The sequence below is a fragment of the Anser anser genome, assembly GCF_964211835.1.
Source record: "Anser anser genome assembly, chromosome: 4".
NCBI classification, from domain to species: domain Eukaryota; kingdom Metazoa; phylum Chordata; class Aves; order Anseriformes; family Anatidae; genus Anser; species Anser anser.
Window position 1 is genome coordinate 4,743,911 of NC_139724.1, and position 13,679 is coordinate 4,757,589.

A 13,679-nucleotide genomic window follows, 5' to 3' on the forward strand; every position below is an offset into this window, starting at 1 on the left:
TGATCCTGCATCACACAGGTGTCTTTCCTTTTACAAAATCTGTCCCTACAGTCAAAGGGAGATGCTTGCAAGACCCTAATTCTGCTGAGATACCAAACAAAAGTTTCAAGAAGAAACACTAATTTGTGCTTTTGCAAGTTCTAATGCCTGGGCTAGACATGTGAATCCATGTTTAAAACTGCAAGGTTTTCATCCAGTTCAGGGGATCCAGTACCAAGAATTACAACCAGTGAAGCTTTTCTGTGTTAGCAGTTAATGTTTCATCAGAGCAATGTTTCAACAGGCCCTGCATCTACCAAAAAGGGATAGTTCAGCCTAACTTGACACTACCCTAAAAACAAATTTGGCCCAACATTTTGAAGCATCAATACTATTGTTCAAGATTTCTGAATAATTCCAGTTCTGACATCAATTCCTCTTTTATCCTTTCAAACTTCAGAAGGAGTTGGATTCTCCAGTTTGGGGCTTTTTGTTTTGCACCTTCCTGGACTCAGAATTATCTTGCTTGATATAGGACCAGCATCTCCAATAGGAACATGGGGAAAAGATTACCTAAGGACTGTGCTGGACATGGTCTGACTCTTACCAAAACAAACTGACATAATGTCAAAGACATGGTTGGCTGATCTATTTCCCTGCTGCTTCCCCTCTCTGCTGTGGCCACAAACCACCTGGGTACTTCAGAGATGCCAGACGAGAAATGGGCCCAATTAACATCAGCGAGGCTTGGACTCCTCTATGACGTTAAGCAGTTAAGCTTTCCCGCATTGAGGTATCTCTTCCTGCCTTCTCAGGTCACAGGGGCAAAGTGGTGGTTCTTTACTTCCCAAGAGCATTCTTAATGATTTCTGAAGTATTTTCTGTTACTTGCAGTTGATGGCACAAATCACGTGTTGGGTAAAACATAGTCATGAATGTCAATACCTTCAATGAACTAGAAGGTGAGGAGATGTAGAGGCTTATGCTTCTCTCTGTCAAATAAAAAAATAAAAAAATTATAATAATAATAAAAAAGCTTGGTTGCATAAACATTGCTTTTATACTGCTGAGCAGAAATATTACCGTGGACACACAACTGGCTGTTAGTTGGTATCAGAAACAGAAAATAAACAGTCATCTTAATGCTGACAAATTTGTCAGTATTAGAAAAAACAGATGGGATAGAAGAGAAAAGATTAGAAGGGGGGGAAAATTTGAGTCTTCCACTTAGCAGTTAAATCTGTTCCAAAAGAAGAGAAAAGATCCTTTGTGCATTTTCAGCAGAAAGCTTTGCTTTTCCTTGATGTATAAAACATCAGCTGGTTTCAGCCCAGTATCTGTATGCTTACACAATAGGACAGTTTTAATTGGTCATTTATGTTTAAATTGGCTTGAGTTATTATGTTAATTGAATTGTTTTCCCTTTGCAGGGACCTCAGGGGCCTCCAGGACAAAAGGTATAGTATAAACAACAAAACTGTGAAAGTGATTATTCCTCCTGGTGCCAAGCTGTAAGCAGAAAAGGTGAATGGAATTAGCTACTGTACACCACATTGAATCCATTAGTTTAAGCTCTGAATTTTGTTTTTGCAAAATGCAACCATATAACATGAGATGTAAGATTTCTCATTTCCACCATCCTTGGAAGTTCAAGCAATGTAAAACAGACTCTTTTCAATCTGTCTGTTTAACATTCAGGTGAATAGGTCACTATAACTTTCTTATTCGTGCCCTGGTACAACTATGAAACCAAAGGTAAAAGGTTGTGAAAGGTGGGGAGATAGAGTTTCTGATTAAATGCACGTCCTTACTCAAGTAGATCAGTGCCATATGACTACAGAATTGACCATCAGAAACAAAGCACATAGGTGTTGCTGATAAATGGTGCTTGGCTGACTGTGTTCAGGTGGTCTGCCAGTGTCTTCCTGTTCCTTTTGTAACCCGAGACCTGACTTCCTATGAATGTCTTTAGCATTATTTACACTCATTAAAGCTGACTGCCTCAGTTTGATGGAGTGCGCTTTGGATTTATGGAATTACATCATTAAAACAGTCCTAGATGTATCAGCAATAGCAGCTAGTAAGTGGCAACATTCCAGCATCCTCACCCACACACCACCAAAGCAGGTCATTTTCACATTGATTTCAAGAGACAAGAAGGGTTATGGAAGATATTTAATTTGGGCAGGCTTAATTTTTATTAAGGAAAAAAAAAAGGAATTAGTAGTATTAACTTATGTGGCAAAGTTGTCACCTCTTTTTCTTCTGAGATAATCTTTAAAGTGAAGGTTTGCTTGCATGGGTTAAAATGGAACTCTATGAACAAAAGAAAGGAAAACATGATAATATGTAAAAATGTAATAACAGAGCACACAAATCCGTGGGATTTTGCCATGGATATTGCTGTAAACTATACAGAGTTTGCAAGCTGAAGGAGGAGACTACTCTTCATGTTTAGCAATGCAGGAATGTGACATTGTAAAACTGTAATGATTTTGAAGTTGCCATTATACAATTATTCCCGAAGAGATGGGGGAGTGGGATTTTTTGGATGTACAGCATCAGCAAAACCCACATGCTGATGAGCTTTTGAATATATGATAAACCTTTATTGGTTAAGGGAATGATAGAATCAATTTTATTTATGCTTTCTAACATCTTGTGTTTCATAAGAAAAGTCAGTGGCTATATGAGACTGTCACTGAGAGGAGGAATTGTTACAAGAAGGATAGTTTATTCAGGCTGATGGTTTAATGCCCTTTGTCTTATAGTTTTCTGGAAAAATTATACAAAGATGTGAAAATGCTCACTAAGGCCCCCTTTGCAGTAGCTAGCAGTCATGGCCATGCATCCAGCAAATAGAGGCAAAAGGAATGCCAAAGTGAAAGCTTTGGGAATAAGGGGAAAGCATTCAGGGTCATGGAGACAGACTGAGATGCCAGTATATTATTTATTACTGATTTGCAGCTCTGCTGTGAGCTGAAGCCTCCAGGGTGTTCAAATGTTGGAGTTTTTTGGAGGCCCTCATGAGTTGTTTCCGTTTCTTGTTTCACAGGATTATTCCATCCATTATTTCCTCAACTCTATTTTTTTGGCAAACGTGCATCCATTTTGGCTGCATTCCCTTTGGGTGTTGGTGTCCTTTCACTAAACCATCTCTAACCTCTAACCGATGTGAATAGAGGGGAAAATGCTGTACGCTGATTCTTGGGCCTCATGGCCTGACAGGCCTCACAGGATGCTCATTTGTTTTATGGGTGCTGGGCAACTGCATATCTCACCACTGACAAAGTCTCTGCCTTTCCCAGTTCCCTGGCCACTTTTTTAGAGTACCGGCCTTTCAAGTATCTATCACACTTTTGTAACGTGTTAAGGTGCTTAGTAGTGGAAAATAGAAATTATGCTTACAGTTTCCTAGCTGAGCAACATCATTTTTCTGGAAAGAAGGGAAAAAAAACTGTGTAATTTCATAATTTTCCTGCTTTCCTCATGCCTTAGGTTTTTACTAAACATCTGTAGCAACAGTCAGAAAAGTTCCTTCAAAAAAATATTGTCCATGATACAGAAGTAGTATGAGAGCTACGTAAAAAGATCTCTCATGTTACAAGTCAGCAATAACATTTGATTTCCCCTTTTGTCTACTCCACATGTTTGTCCTGTTTATTTTTTTATTTTATTTTATTTTATTTTATTTTATTGTTTTTTTTTTGTTTTTGTTTTGTTTTATATGATTGCAGTAATGTTGATGCAATTTGAAAGGATATCAGCAATTAGCACTTTCAGGCTGAATTGTTGGAGATTATCCCTTAAAAGATTTTAAATAGATTGACCCTACCAGTTATTGAGAATGAAGCATCCATCCCCCCACTTCAGATGCTTTAAGCATTTGAAGCATTAAAGGTTTTGTTCAGGTGCTGTGTTAGATTGTGTCAGAACAATCTCAAAATTTATTAAGTGCATTAAACGGAATTCCAATTTAATTGTTATATTTCTTGTGAAGCATCCGCAACATCACAAAGTAGACATGAACTTGAGGCTTGCTTCTGAAAGAGGCCATACAGCGGGGCAGTCATTAAAATGTACAGCAGGAGAACATGTATAAGTATAAAATGTCATCTGAAAAGAGAGCTCAGCTTGACTAAAAATTAGTTTCAGAAAAATTTGTTGCACGTGCAATATGCAAGCATTCACCATCATTTTTAAGTACTGTATTAAGAGATGAAAGGTTTCATGACCTGTTTAATTTGCTAAACACTGGCGTCTGTTTCCCACCAGGGTTCTGTTGGAGTGCCTGGTGTTCCAGGGAGAGACGGACAAGTGGTGAGTTCGCTTGACTTTGTCAGCACTGTGGTTATTTATGTCATTGATTAAAGCTACTCAGGGGTCGCAGGGCTCCTTCACATGAGCAATATGCAGCAGTACATCCAGAGCTCTGATTTCAAATTAGTTTATTGGAAAAGGAAGTATAATCTGATTTGTGCTTTGAAGTAATCTTTTCTAGCCTAAGTTAAACAGTCATTGAACATAATTAAGCTGAAAGTCTCATGTTCGGATTTGATGATGACTGATAGACATCCATATATATGGTGTGTAACATTAGACAGTATTGTTACAAACTCATTTTTTTTCAGGTTTGGGTTTTGTTTTGTTTAATTTTCTATTAATTCAGTCCCATGATGCAAACACTTATACGATATTGGATATTTATACAGTGCCAATACATTTTTAATACAAACTACAGAGAATAATGAGAGTGGAAAAGCAGGTGGAGAATAACATAAAATTATTGTCAGGGAAGAAAATGCAGAGAAATTAATTGAAAAGAAATCTTGAATGCAACTGGGAGGACATGCTGAGTCAGGCAAGTCAGTGCCATCTTTCAGAGCCAACACCAAGTTGACTCATAGTTCAGAACGGCACTCCATAAGGAGGGGTCGCAGTAAAGCAACAGGGCTGTTTCGCAGCACTGCTGAGGTTTGTTGGCAAAGCTGGGTGGTGAAGTTTAAATAATATCCCTTCCTGACTGTAAACAGTATCATCCATCTGTTGTTCTCATAAGCACTAACATTCACACTGAACTTGAAAAGCACTTGCAGGGAATACCAAAAGAAAAATGTATAATATAGCTTGTTCACTGTGTTTAAAAAGCAATAGATGAGAGTGTATAAAGACCATATTATACAATCCCTTCTCCTGCCTCCCTCGCCAAGAGCCCTTGGGGAAAAAGGCACTAAGATATTGTAAATAATTGAATTTAAATTGGTCTTTCCCAACAATAAAGATATATTGCTTCTGTTAACATAATATATAACTCGCATTAGACTTGCATTTTGACAGTGGTTATAGGAAATTATGTAATAATGAGTTATTTCACTTTAGTGATAAGGATAATGCTATGAACCTATTATTTTTAAATTATTATATTCAGAAAATTATGACTACTGTGGAACGACAAAAGAAAAAAATATTTGGACATAGACTGGACAGAATAGTTCCAAACACATTGAATAGAACAGAACTGATGATTAACTTTTTATCAAAGTGTTTAACTTTTATTAGTATCATCACGTAAAATCTGTCGAGAAATCTTTACTCACGTGTGCCAGATGTCCAAAATTTATCTGGTTATTTGAGTGTCATTTTGGAAGACTTGGATTTATTTATTTATTTACTTATTTGAAGGATGTATTAGGTTGTTGTACATCTGTTTTTAGGAGACCACATAGACTTAATTGCAATCATGTTTCATGGGGAAGGAAATAAGTATGCAATTGCCTTCATAAAGAAAAAAGCTAAGATATCTTTAAATGCTGTTTAACAATTTTAAATTGTGCTTGAAAAACAGATCCTAACATTTTCAGTATATGGTTTTATGTTCATTTTATTTATTTCCATATTTACGGCATCTAAAACATCCCAAAATTATCACCACTTTAATAAAGATGTACTTATTTAGTATAAGTGGACTATTATATTTTTGACCTTTTTAAGAAAAAATAAATCAATTGCTAGACTAAATCTAGATACCAGCACAAAAACCATACAGATACATAGTGGTCAAATTCTTGTGTTGCACAATTGGTAGCTGATTTTGACTAGCAAGCATTTTATTTTGTGCAGAAAATGTATTGTTTTCGTAATACAAAGCAGACTAAAGATCAATGTCAATATCTCTTTTAATAGATAAATAATTTATGTTATCTTGGTAATAATGGTAGAAATAAAGTTAAACTGGAGCAGTATTTATCTAAATCTAGTATTATTAAGTATAGTGCAGCCTAGGACTCCCAGGCTAATGTTTTGCTACCAAAATGTCAATTTATCCTAAGTGGATGAAAAAACAGATTCTCAGTGCGGTGTTACACACAAGATACTTTTGAACAGCAACAAGGGTAATAATTTTAGTGTCAGACTTCTGTGTTTTCCACATTTATGTGCAGACTTCAGAGGAGTCCACATACATTTAAAGTTGGCCTGTACTGTGAGCTGATGGCTGGCACTCCTGGCTTTGCTCAGAGAGATTCATGCTGATTTGCAGAACAGTTGAACTCAACTGAAATGTGTGATGCAAGTCATCCCCTTTTGAGAATCTATGTGGTTAAAAGGCTTTACAAAAATCTTACTGTCTTGGTAGCCTTTTAATCAGTGAACTCTGTGCATGTGCTGTGCACGAGGTTCCAAGTTAATATTTTTTCTTATTTGAAAAGGCGGAGAGTACTAAGCACATGCTTAAAATTGCGTGTGTGAACGCTTTCCTCATCCAAGCACTGAAATATCTTTCAGTTGGTGAATGTCAGCAGTGAATTAACTTTCCTCTCTCCTTGAGCACTTGAATAATACAACTAGGTCATCTGCATCATGTATGTGCCTGCAATTTTTCTTTTACTTTCCCTTCACCTCTTCTTTAATTGAAATAGTGGAAAATAGGAGACGATTGACAAGTCTGACCAATAGGTCTGGAAATTAGATCATAAATTCTGAGTACACTTGGAACAATTTTCTAATCCCTTAACACATGAACCACTTTTCTTAGACAATCTCTAAATATTAGAGTAAGTGTAATTTTACATAACCCACCTGTTTTTGCAGGACTGTTAACAGATCCTGTTGTAATAAAAGTAGTAGCAAAATTGTTACCATAGCTTCGCACACACATACACACACACATATATATTACTTTTAGGCCAAATCCCACTAAATATTACAGTTAGTCTTGCAATGGCATTTATATTCCTTGTTTGTTTCTACATTTGGGAAACTGTGGCAACATTCTTCTTATCTTGTTGAGAGCAGTAACTAGAAAGAAGCTGCCTAGTAATTCCTGCAGTTTGAGAGATGTTGTCACTGGGTGGACAGAAGCCTTCTGAGATAGCAAGAAAAGTCCTTGTAAGCACTCCCTTTCCTTTGCAGACCATTGTGCAATTCAACTGGAGAAGGTTGCTTCCTAGCAAGATGCTTATAGGGGGATAACCCTCTTTTTCTTGATCCCCAGTGAGAGGTCCTCAGGCATTAAAAGTGGAATGAAAGAGGATTGTAACTGCTTGCAGACATGAGGTAGCAGTGATCTAGGGATATCAGACCCCTACAGTAGTCATGTCAAAATGGCCAAAAAGGGGTTCTTGGAAAGTTCAGCTGTGCAAGTATAGGATACATAGTCGGGTATTTGCTCAGTGGTACTGGTTTGATAAGGACTCCCAGTGACTGCAGCAGCATCACAAGGAAGAAAGGCGAAGTTGGCTGAGTGAGGATTGCATTCGGTCTAAAGGAACCCAGTCTCTAGAGGTTGTGTAACCCGCACTCTCAGCTTGAAGTAGGAATTCGTCTGGAGAGCATAAACCCTCACTCTGTGTCTTCTTTGGACTGTTTTTCTTACATAGTACTTGGTATTTTTATTATTTTGTAAGGATGTATTGAGAACAGAGCGGTGGTCAGGACAAGCCATTTAATTTCAAATGGTTTCAGTAGTTTGATAATAGCAGTTTCATAAACCTCAAAACAATTTCCCTTCTTGTTAGTAGACTTCGAGTCTGGTTGTACACATTTCTTACTGCTTTCTTTGTGCTTGTTATTACTCTAATTCACATGTATTTTCCCATTGATATGTACTATACTATGTAGGACGTGCATTTGAAAAGTGGTATTACCACATTTCTTTAGAGAAATGAAGGGTATGCATGTACTAACATTTTTTTTTTCAAATAAAGAAATATAAAAGAAGGAAATATCATTGAATGCAGTTCACAAATTCTCAGACAGGTTTGCAGGCCAGCTGAGTCCTGTTGAAGACTCTTTCCACCTAATTTCGGCTGGTGAGTGGGCCAGGAGAGATTTCCAGTTCTTAAAAAAACAATTTTAAGTTACTTTTGAGGGGGGTGAAAAGCAAATTGAAAGGAAATAATTCAAACCTGGTTTGAAATGGAAATTGCAGTAACGTGTCTGAGAAACTAGTTTTTTCCCTTCTATCCTTGTTTATGTATTTTAGAGTAAAATTAGACTGGATTAGATTTGGGGGCCTCTTGTATTTCCTTATCCTTACAACAGATTACATTCTAGTGACTGAAAAATATAGCAATACTGACAGCCTTTCTTCTCAGGGTGAGATGGATATCAGCCAGCTGGTGTGGACGGAGTTATGTGTCCCACCGAAACCAAACCTATTTCAGAACAGTGGCCTCCAGGCTGTTTTTCTGTTACAAACAAGAAAAGCTAGGGCCTCCAGCCACGTTATTTTTAGCTGTTTAATTCTGCATATAAAGGTATATATCTCCAGGGCACAGACTGCTCTAGTAAGAAGAGGTATGCTTTCAACAGCCTTGACTCCCTTAATATGGACTCTAGTGGGTGATACATTTTCAAAACAGGTCTGAAGTAGGATTTATGAGTTCATATTGACAGCTGAGCCTCAGCAGTGCTCTACACAGTTGAGTCTTGATCAAATTCAGATTCAGGTCAGTGGAAGCCTTCAGACTGCCTGCATCACCAGACTTTCTCAGGAAATTATTACACCTATTTATTGGGCAGGGTGCAGGGTATTAGTACCCAAACTAATACAGGAAAGCCAGAGCCAGTTTTTCAATGTTAATACAGTTACATAGTTAATACAGGCACAAGAGCACCAGGACTTGAACCAAGGTGCTCTAATCTGCTGTCCAAAGGAACAGCCTTCTTGTTATTCTTTGAGTTATCTGAAACTCCTGAATCCAACATCTAGGTTGGTTGTGTTCTTCTTGGCATATTAGCATTTTGTTTGCCCTAGTAATTGATATTAATTGGAAGAAAAATCCAAATATTTCTGAGCCTCAAAGCATTTTGCTGAAGATCATTCCGGAAATTATCAGAATGTTTTGAATAATTAATGATGTTCTCCTACATAATTTGTTTCAGTCATGCCTTAACATCACGGTTTGTTGGTGCAACAGTTTTCTTTCGAATTCATTTTAATAGTGACAGTTACTTAGTTTGTTAGAGTGCTGCTGCTTTTGAGAAACCAAAATGCCTATCAGGGCATTTGGGGTTAACTTGTGGAACTGAATTAGTGTTAATAGCAGTTTCACATCCACAGGCTGGTTTGTGTAACATGTTAAAGCCTTTCCTGTTATTGACAGCAAACACAACGTCATGCAATGTATCTGTTTGAAAATGCATCATCCTTATTCTATTGATGGGGACCCTGCAAGTTCTCTATAGCATATAGACAACAGACACCCCCCAAAAAACTAACAAACAAAACCAAAGCAAAACAAAACAATAACAACAAAAACACACCATGTCTGATGCATTTTTCTTCCCTGTAAGTAGTCATCAACTAAATTACTGAAGCATTTACACTCCTGCTTTAGCTGCTTGATCTTGAGCGAGTGTAAGAACAATAGCACATTTGCTGGAAATTTTTATTTCCACCATTCTAAGACTATTTGTGAATTCAGCAAAATGGATCTAAATAACTTCAGATGGTGGTAGTGAATAAATGGGGACTTAAGTGCTTACAAAGCTTCTAGTGGTAGTGGTGTCCTTTTCTGTGGTAGACAAATATCTAGAGCATTGCCTTCTACTATTAACAGTATTTTACATTAAATTTGGGAAAAGGCACCTTTTCTAACATTTTCTAGTATTTTATAGCCTATTTATATAGTGAGTCATGTCACGAAAACAAAACCTTTCTTTCACTCTTTGTCCAGTAATCAAAGGCAAGAGAAAACAACTTTATGTGAAACAAAATTTAAAGGCTAAGAGCACTTCTGATGCAACATTTGCAGGTTTACCAGTTTGGCACATGATATTTTTGTACATTTGGTAGCTTTCTTTACTACTTTTACAAGTACTTGAAGACCTAAGTAGATAGTATATTCAAATAAGATGGTGCTGGTACCACAGCGTCCGATTAGACTCTCTACCAGTCACAGTAGCCCCAAATTGCTGAAGCAGCATGTGGAAATATAACCATCTTAATGCCACTATTAACAGGGTTTATTCTTGCAATAAGGGAGAATTGATTTTTGTTATGGTGTATCATTGTTGTCCCATGTGATGTCCAGCACACAGTTTCTGTGGGATGGTCTAACTCAGAATCAGAACACGGCAGGGCAGAAAGAGCTAGCAGTCCGTGTGGACTGGACAAGTCCTTAAAATTGCATACTGAGACATGTCCAACCTGCCCACAGCATCTTCCTCACAGTCCATCCGTGTAAAGGAAGAGTTTTGAGGGGCCCCTCTGGGGATGTCTTCATGCAATTTCTTTGTTCCTTGCAACTCTTGTTTGAGGGAGCACTGTGGCACTCAGTACCATTTTAATTGGGATCGTGGGTTACATTTTTACATAGGCACTACAAGGTTTTAGAATATATTTTGTTTTAGTTATTCCAGTCCCTGTCCCTTAGCAGTGGGTTTTCAGGAAGTCATGACTGCAGAAAGGTAAGCTGTGACCTAAACTCAGGTGTGCTATAGACAAAGTCACTCTTTAAATAGGGAAAAAAGAAAAAAAAAAGTTGATTTTAAAGCTAAATGATGTGCAGAAGACAATTGTTTCTGCAGCCTAACGCCTTCATTGTCAGAGCTATTAAAGACAGACTGCAATATGAGTCAGGAAACACATTAGCCATGGGCTGGTAAATATAAAAATATATGAGATTAAGGATCTAGTTTTATAGCTTCTGTCATCTTGCCAAGTTGAAAAGCAGTCTAATTGCAATTAGTACATGAGATGGTGTTTCTGAATGTATGGTTTCCCCATGCATGCACCACTCCTTGAACAGCAGTGTAACTGTCCTTGGCCTTTTAAAAAAGTAGTTCTTTTGTTAATTTCCCAAGCACTAACCTGTGGGGATGAAACACATGTATACATTTTTTTTTTAATATATGTTTTGATTAAAAAAAAAAGTAAATAAATGGAAGGAAAGTAATTAACCATACTTCTTAACAGAAGTATTGTAAATTATTTTCATGCCAAATACTAAAATCATCCTTATGGGACAAATATTCCTAAAATAACATTTTGTTTTAGTGTATAGCTGTGGAAGAACTACTTTCTACTACTAAGTAGAAAGTAAGTCTTGAAGAAGTCAAGCTACTTTCCTCCAAAATGTTTGCTGTTCTTTTGCTTTGTAGATACTTTTTTAGAATTTCAACAGGAGGTTTGTCAGGGGGTTGTATTTTATTTTTATTTTATTTATTTTATTATTTTATTTTATTTTATTTTATTTTATTATTTTATTTTATTTTATTTTATTTTAAGCTTTATTAGAATAGTTAAAATATGAAGCCAGACATGCCTAAAAGACCTGAAGTATGAAAAATGGAAGCCCCCTGGCACAAAGCTTGTTTTGCTGTGCATTGGGAATGTTTACCAGGGATATAGATATAGCTTATGTGCTATAATTTTTTATTTCTTCTTACTGCTCCCTGCTTCTTTGTATTGACAAGAAAATCAGGTTCTAAAGCAGTGAAAGGGATATTATGGGTATGACAGAAAATGATTTTATACTAGCCCCCTGTGCTTCTGGCCTTTAGGAACTGAAGGATAATCCCTTCAAAAGCATAAAGGCACAAGGTCATATCTGGGCTGGCCTTGTAGGTCTGCCTTCAATCTTTGCCCTTCCCAGAGCTAATGTCTGGTGTGATTATGCCTCTGGCTGGTACTTCCAGAGTTAGAAACATGCAGTGTGTTGGCCATAGGAAAGTCACAAGTGGGCCAGAGACAAAACTGTTGGAGTTAATAGGGATTTACTAGGACTGGGTAACAGCTGGAGGCTTTCACTTGTTTTTCCAAAGAAAGTAAGATAACTCTTTTGTCCACTTTTTAGCGTCTTTTTTTTGTTGTTGTTGCTGTCATACCAGTAGCTGCATTTATAACTCAGATTTGTAAACTTGGGAGGAAAGTGCAAGCCTGGGATATCAACCCTTTGATTAGTGACTTAAGCCCCTTAAAGTGTCAGCCAGCTGCAGCTGTTTTGAAATGAAGGAGACAGAAACAAACTTGTTGGGGTGTGGGATGAGGGGAAACAAGTGCATATCCATTGGTCCCTTCTGCTTCGTTTTGTCAACTGGCAGTTTTCTTCAAGTGCTTTTTAGGTCAATCCCTTGGAACACTTATGCCTAATCTCCAACAGCTTCAAATCCTTACCACTTATATATCAAATGCCTGTGCTACTATATCAGCCTAAAAGCTACGGTAGTACAAAGGAGCCTTGAAAAAAGGGCTGGCTCAAATAGCTATGTAATTCCCTGTGGGTTTAATAGCACCTAGCACTTTTTTCTCTGGTGAGGAAAATATCTCACTGGATTTTTGCAAGAACCTCAACATTTTTGTTTTATGTTTCAAAATAGTCCAACACTTAGTGACATTGTTGTATTTTATGTTACTTTGCCTAATTTAGAAATAGAATGGAACCTTCTTCCTTGGAGAACCAAGGAAGGCTCTTATGGAGGATTGGAAAATATTTGTTGTTGCACTTGGAACAAGCCCTTATCTTAACTCTTTTGTAACTTGTGAGCAGAGAGTTGGTTCATCGTGTGTACTGAGTTCAAGTCCTGTATGAAAATTTCAGCTGAGTTTCCGATAAGAATTATTCTTTCTAATTTGATTATCAAGCTATTTTATTTAACTTCTAAGCATTTTATACATTTACATAGCAAAAGACTTACAGAAAAACCTAACTGAAGGCTTTTTCTGATATTCTTTTGGATGCTACTTTAACATTCTTTGCCACCAAAACACATTGCCAGTGCAATGTGTTTGTGTAGGTGAGGGTTACAAAAGAATAGACATGGTTCTTGAGAAACTGAGGAATACTTCTGCAAAAGGTTTCACTCAGCCATCACCCCTAGTTGCTTAACAATAAAGTTCAACCATTGCTTTATCACGTCACTTAAAATAAATAATACCCATTCTTGTTTTTTACTTTGGGGGAAAAAGAAATTTGCAAGTGGTTGTCATTTGTTAATTGACTTTTGAAAGTGACTTGTGACTCCTTGAACTGTGGAAGAATTTATATGCTATCTGTTAAATGTCCCCAAAATTTGGATCACTGATGTTATGCTGAATTTTTTAACAGTCTTTTAAATTTAATTTTCACACAGCACAAATGTCAAAGTCATTTAAGATAAGCCTTTCTTGCAGTATTTCTAAATTGTAGGGAAGAGAGAAACGTTTATAGTCCTGGAAAGAATGTGCTTTTAAGATTAATTGGACAGCTTTTCAGAAT

At 37.0% G+C, this 13,679-nt stretch overlaps 1 protein-coding gene across 10 annotated transcripts in view; it reads left to right on the forward strand.

The window, feature by feature from the left end:
- Positions 1 to 13,679, forward strand: part of COL25A1 (collagen type XXV alpha 1 chain) — a 304,900-nt gene that overhangs the window by 227,829 nt on the left and 63,392 nt on the right. For all 10 annotated transcript variants that reach the window (XM_083833712.1, XM_083833714.1, XM_083833711.1 and 7 more), the window contains 2 exons: positions 1,410 to 1,436; positions 4,255 to 4,299. In XM_083833712.1, coding sequence (XP_083689838.1) covers positions 1,410 to 1,436; positions 4,255 to 4,299 — 72 coding nt within the window. The remainder of the gene's footprint in view (positions 1 to 1,409; positions 1,437 to 4,254; positions 4,300 to 13,679) is intronic.